Consider the following 6,573-nt stretch of genomic DNA (forward strand, 5'->3'; position numbering starts at 1 on the left):
AGATAATAAAAAAAGTTAAATTAGGAAAACACTTATCTTTCTTACTCCAAAACTTTGAAGAATTTGAAGAGTTGCAACGAATTAAATGCAAACTATAGGCCAGATTCATTTACATATTGAAAAGTCTAACCTTCAGAAATAAATTATTTCTTCAATATTAATTACAAAATTGTAACTGTATTTCGTAATAATTATTGAGTCTATTAATATTCAACTTCAGAGTTGGTAATAGCATTTTGTATTCCCAGCTAATAATTTAGCAGAACATTTGCTATGGCTATGTCCATAAATTCTTAATTTCATACCTTGAAGGACAAGGTGTTGAGCCTCCAATCGAGTCCTAATAAGCTTATTTTCCCCATTTGTGCATAGTCATAGATCTAGTACCGAGAACTCTAGGCATTCATGTTCAGCATGATGCATCCAAAGCTATAGAAGATCTCACTGGCATCTAGAATCATTTCTCCAAAAAGCACAACTTGAAGAAGCTAATTAAATTAAGCGGGATTGGATTTATAGCCCATGTGAAGACTTGTAGCACTAGAGGAAAACGAAATGCAACTCATCCAAATAAGCAATATATTGGCATAGGCCATAGACAGAGATGATGAAAGAGTATCATTGTGTTTGTGGAATAACTGTATTTTTTAGGTAATTCGTCCATTATCATTCCTCCTATGGATATACTCCTCCAGTATTTTGTCTTTGGTGTGTCCTTTTTTTTTTTTTTCCAGTTTGTCTTTGGTTCATATAGTTGAAAGAAGACCGAGTATGTACTCTACAAATAAATAGATAGTTTCAAAACTAAACGTCGGCTCTCAAGTCTATATCTTTTCACTTGCTAGGTCCTTTTATCCTCCTCCATATGTTCGAGTATGTATTGTCTTTAAAGTAGCATCAAGTTTGCAAGATTTTTTAGCTTTGAATTACGAGGAGTTACTTTTTTGTATGTTTTGAATTTTATTATAAATTTTTACTTTTTTGTATGTTTTGAATTTATTTTATAGCACAAAGAAAGTTAAAAAATATATGTACCATTTTAAATTATCATTTGCAATACAAAATTTGTAGTATTACGTATTTTGGGATAAACGTGCAACGCACGTTCCTAGAGATTAGTTATATAAAGAAATGGAAAAAGTTGACCCGTGGACTCTTCCGTGTTTCAGTCAATGAAAATCTGATTGTTTCCCACCATTGCTTCATCTCAGTCTTTTGCTTCACATCTTCTTTCTTTTCGTAGATTCCAAGCTCTCATGCGTTTCCAATGATTTCCCACAAAGAATTGATCCAAAAATGGAAATATGATGCCTTCTTGAGTTTTAGAGGAGAAGATACCCGCAGTAACTTCGTTGTGCATCTTTACAAACGAATGGAAGACATAGGAATTTACACATTCAAAGATGATGTCAAACTTGAAAGAGGAAAGTTTATTTCACCAGAGCTCCTGAAAGCAATTGAGGAGTCAAAATTTGCGATTATTATCTTCTCTGAGAACTATGCTTCATCCACATGGTGCTTGGAGGAACTCACCAAAATTATGGAGTGTGTTGAAAAGAAGGGACAGGAAGCTATCCCAATATTCTACAATGTTGACCCATCAGATGTACGCATGCAAAGAAATAGCTTCGCTGTAGCAATGGCTGAACACGGGGCAGATCTCAAGGGTAGTGATATGGAGAAGGTGCAGAGGTGGAAGGACGTTCTACATAAAGCAGCCAGTATAGCAGGATGGGATGTTCGTAAAACTGCCAATGGGTAAGTAATAGCTCAAATGATCCCTTGTCGAGTTTGAATCAAACAATGCGGGAACTGTTTATCATTATATGCTGAAAATTGTCAATATTTCAAATGTTTTTTGGAATAAACAGACTTCTCGAGATTATCATTAAAGCATGATGTTAAAAAAATCACGAGGTCTTCTATTACTAATTTTCCAAGTAAAGAAATAAATGATCATTTCCACGTACTTCGATTCTAAATTTGGAGTATTCAACATCTACTGTTTACTTTAAAAAGGTTAAATTACCTCATGTAGAAACCATTCAGCTCGATATTGTATTAAAGCTTTTGGACTGGCCATATCACTCGGTTGATGAATCCTTAAGATGTTCATTTGGCAAGGTATGGATAATGGGGAGAAGATGTCTATTACAGGCAAAATACGTGTCAAGATCTATCTGTTAATTTTGAGGGTGTTTTCTTCTGAGAATATTTCTTCTGAGAATATTAAAGTTTAGTGTCCTACATATAACTTTAAATGCAACGGTCCATAGGTACGACATTGTGATGGCTAAAGGTGTTAAAACTGACAAAGGAAGTTGTCTCAAAGGAGCTTAGAATCTTTTGGAATCTACGTAGACCTTGAGAAAACAAATATAATAGGAGCAAAAGATCTTTATTAGGCAATTCCAACTGGTTAATGTTTATCAATGTCGGTACATTAACATTAGGGTAGGAGTCTTTTTAGTTTGTAGATATGTATAGCGATATAAAATGTAGGGAACCTTTGTGTTCTGAACAACAAATGATTGAATTTCGGAATGAAAAGGGTCCAAATGAGGTAAATGCATATCGAGTATTCCTATAACCAAACCCTACTAGCTTGTAGTTGAGGTGTAGTAGTAGTTGGTGTTGTTCCTATTTTGCATTGGCTGGAATGTGGTTATTTCTTTTCACTTCCTCATGATTCATTATGTTTCAAATGTTTTATTCTTCCAAGTATATTTCTATGTGACACAGGGATGAGGCAAAATGTATTGAGCTGATTGTCAACAAGATTTTTTGTAGTGTGGAAGAGACAGTTTCAAGCTTTGCAAAGCATCTAGTGGGAATCAAATCTCGTGTAAAGGAAGTAAAATCATTGTTGAATGTTGAATTAGGTGGTGTTTACTATGTTGGGATATGGGGAATGGGTGGCATAGGGAAGACAACTGTTGCAAGAGCAATTTTTGACGAGATTTCTTATCTATTTGAAGGGTCTTGTTTTCTTGCAAATGTTAGGGAAATTTCAAAGAAGTATGGCCCCGAAGGCCTAGAACATCTGCAAAAGAAGCTTCTTTCACAAATCTTGAAGCAACAATCACTGAATATATCAAGTGCTAATGAAGGAGTCAAAATGATGAGCAGAATGCTACGTTTTAAGAAAGTTTTGATTGTTCTTGATGACGTGGATAACAACGATCACTTGGAATACTTAGTTGGAAAGCGTGACTGGTTTGGTGATGGCAGCAGGATCATTACAACTAGTAGAAATAATGAATTACTTCGCAAGCATGATCAGTTGTATCGTGTCCCTGAATTGGCTATCCATGAGGCTCTTGAACTTTTCAGTTGGCATGCCTTTCAGCAAGGGACTCCTGATAAGGAGTTTGCAAACCTCTCCATTTCTGTAGTAAATTATGCTACTGGTTTACCCTTAGCTCTTGAGGTGTTGGGCTCTTTTCTCTACAGACGAGGCATGAATGAGTGGAAAAGTGCATTAGATAGACTTGAAGATATTGGAGACGGGAAAATTGTTAAGCAACTCAGTTTAAGTCTAGATGGATTGAGCCCTGAAGATAAGGATATATTTCTTGATATTGCATGCTTCTTTAGAGGGAAAAAGAAAGACGATGTGATAACAATACTGAATAGCTTTGGCTTTAAATCAGAAATTGGAATAGATATCCTTATTAGAAAATCAGTTTTGTATATTTCAGAAGGAATAGTTGAGATGCATGATTTAATAGAACAAATGGGTCAACAAGTGGCACGTAATATTGATCAGGACCAGCCATGGAAGCACAGTCGATTATGGCATGGCAAAGACATAGAAACAGTTTTTTCTGAAAATCTGGTAATATGTCCTCCAACGATTGAGAATGCTGGAGTTTTTCCATTTTCTTTTTGCATTATCATTTGGGCTTCACAAAATGTAGACTCCTTTGTACAGCATTGTCTAGTTCCACTACCTTTTTCAAGTGAAAGAAACAAAATGCATTATAGTTTTTAAATTTAAATGTATGGATAGAAGACTCGAGAATGCATTTTTTTCTTAGGTAATGACTGAAAGGTAGTAAAAATGAGAACTGCATACGGTCTTTAATCAATGCATGGAGTGGTTTGATTGAACTGCTAACTGAGAGCCAGATGTAAAATCTACAGTAGAGAAAGTCTAGTATTATATTTAGTCCTTATTCAATTGATGGAACTATTTGAATTAACTCTGGATTGAAAGCTAGATGTAAATCCTATACTAGTATTATTTTCCTAACCCCACTAAAACCTTTTTTTGATGTGAATTCTGGCCAACATGGTTTTGTTTCTTCTTTTCAGTGGACAGATTCAGTTAAAGGCATAACGGTACCAATTGGCTCAGACCAACATATATGCAAGTGGAGCAAAGCTTTCAGAAATATGCCTTGCCTTAGGTTACTCATTGTTAAAGGGGAGGAGGTCCGACATTATGAACCAGTTTCTAACACAATTGAATATCTGCCCAGTAGCTTGAAATGGCTTGATTGGTCGTACTACAGTTTTGAATATTTACCAGCAAATTTTCAACCCCGAAACCTTGTTGGGCTCAACATGACTTTTAGTTCTCTTATTGAATTTTGCGAAGAACCAAAGGTATGGGTTTATTTCTTCCGCAACAGTGTCTTAAGCATTGAATTTCAAGTGAAATCTGACATTTCTTTTCTTCCACTTTATTATAAACAGGTATTTAACAAGTTGACAATCCTCAACTTAAGTTTTTCAGAAAATTTACTCCGAACGCCCAGTTTTTCCGAGACTCCAAACCTGAAGAGGATTATACTGAAAAGTTGTTTAAGCTTGGTTGAGGTTCATCCGTCCATTGGCAATCTCAAAAAGCTTATTTTTCTGAACATGGAGAACTGTAAAAATCTCAAGTTTTTACTGAGCAGCATTCAAATGGAATCTCTTGAAAGCCTCAACCTCTCTGGTTGTGAGAAATTAGGAAAATTTCCAGAAATTAGGGGGAACATGGAATTGCTGTCGGAGCTTCTTTTGGGACATACAACAATATGGGAGTTACCCTCATCAATAGGACGACTCATTGGCATCAGCTTGCTTGATTTGCGTTCATGCAAAAATCTTGTAAGACTCCCAGCCAGCATTACTGAGATGAAAAAGCTGAAAATTTTGATCCTTAAGGGTTGCTCAAAACTTGCAGCCTTTCCTGAAAACCTGGGTGATCTAGAAGAGCTGGAGGAGCTCTATGCTGGTAATACCGCGATTTGGAAATTACCAGAATCTGTTGGAGAATTAAGCAGGCTTAAAGTCCTAACATTAAGAAGAGGACGGAAGGTAAAGTGTCAATACTCTGGGAATTTGATGTTCCCGATTTCATTAAATGGTTTGTTGGGATTGAAAAGCTTAGATCTGAGTGGATGCAATATATATGGCGAACAAGTTCGTCCTCTTAGATACTTGACTTCTTTATTGGAACTAAACTTAAGCAGAAGCAAACTTACTTCTTTACCTGGTATAGCTCATTTTCCCCAACTCCAATATCTCAACATAACACACTGTCAGGAACTAAAGGAACTTCCCAAACTTCCTCCAAGTATGAAGGAACTGTATGCGGAAGATTTTTTGGGCACACAGAGTATTGTAGCTTTGTCGTCTTGCCCGTTGTTGTATTTGGTCTCATTCACCAACTATTCTTTTGAGCAACAGCCTTATATAGAAAAGAGCATTGATAGCTCAGTTTTGGATCAAATTCTCAGTTCTTTTCTCTCAGACGTTAAGGTTAACGTGGCCTCCCCCTCTTACTATGACCAGCAGGGGATATCTATCGTCTTTCCTGGATGTGCAATTCCCACGTGGTTTGAGCATCAAACTGTTAAGGAAAAGATCTTGTTTGAACTGTTAAGGAAAAGATCTTGTTTGAACTTCCTGAAGAGTGGTTTGATTATAATTTTCAGGGCTTTGCTATATGTTGTGTCACTCGCATGGGAGCGGGTGTCCACGATCCTGGTTCGGGGTTATCAGGTAAGTATGACTCTACTTTCATAAATGCCAAATTGATGTGCAATAATAATCCGGAGAAGCTTAAAGTGCTGGAGAAAGAGTGTAAAGTGGGCACTGCATCCAGAACTTATGGCTGGTGTGTTTGCTTCGCCTACATACCGTTGTATTTTCTTCTGCAGGCGTCTGGCCCAGATGCTAGAAACCTTAACCAGTATGGCCTATTTGAGGCATCTATCAACAAGCGCATTGCAAGACAGTGGGGAGTTCATCTGATTTATAAGATTGATAGACAATTTTTCAGAAGCAGAATAGATGAAGCATTGCTTGGACCGAACATTCGTAGATCCATTCGAAACTGAGTCTACTCAAACTTTCCGTCACTTGGCGATAGACTGAGCTTGAGGCGTTGCTGCAACTAGCTCTATATGCTGGTGTCTTCATGGGACTACCAAGAGTTTAAGGTAACTAGATAAGTGCCTATTATCTGTAATTGAAAATTCGAGTACTCTTAGATTCAGAATATAAATGTGATTAAGAATTAGCTCAAATAGACTTAAAAAAAGTTATTACATTCAGAATTAATAATTTACTTGATAA

At 36.5% G+C, this 6,573-nt stretch overlaps 1 protein-coding gene across 1 annotated transcript; it reads left to right on the plus strand.

Moving 5' to 3' along the window:
- Positions 1-229: 229 nt before the first annotated feature.
- On the plus strand, positions 230-6,335 carry LOC132620143 (TMV resistance protein N-like). Its single transcript, XM_060334843.1, has 5 exons — positions 230-1,758; positions 2,743-3,838; positions 4,318-4,611; positions 4,702-5,997; positions 6,156-6,335. Exons 1-5 carry the CDS (start codon positions 1,268-1,270, stop codon positions 6,333-6,335), a joined length of 3,357 nt encoding a protein of 1,118 aa, XP_060190826.1. The 5' UTR covers positions 230-1,267.
- The last annotated feature ends 238 nt before the right edge of the window (positions 6,336-6,573 follow it).

The sequence above is a fragment of the Lycium barbarum genome, chromosome 11 (assembly GCF_019175385.1).
Source record: "Lycium barbarum isolate Lr01 chromosome 11, ASM1917538v2, whole genome shotgun sequence".
Classification (NCBI taxonomy): domain Eukaryota; kingdom Viridiplantae; phylum Streptophyta; class Magnoliopsida; order Solanales; family Solanaceae; genus Lycium; species Lycium barbarum.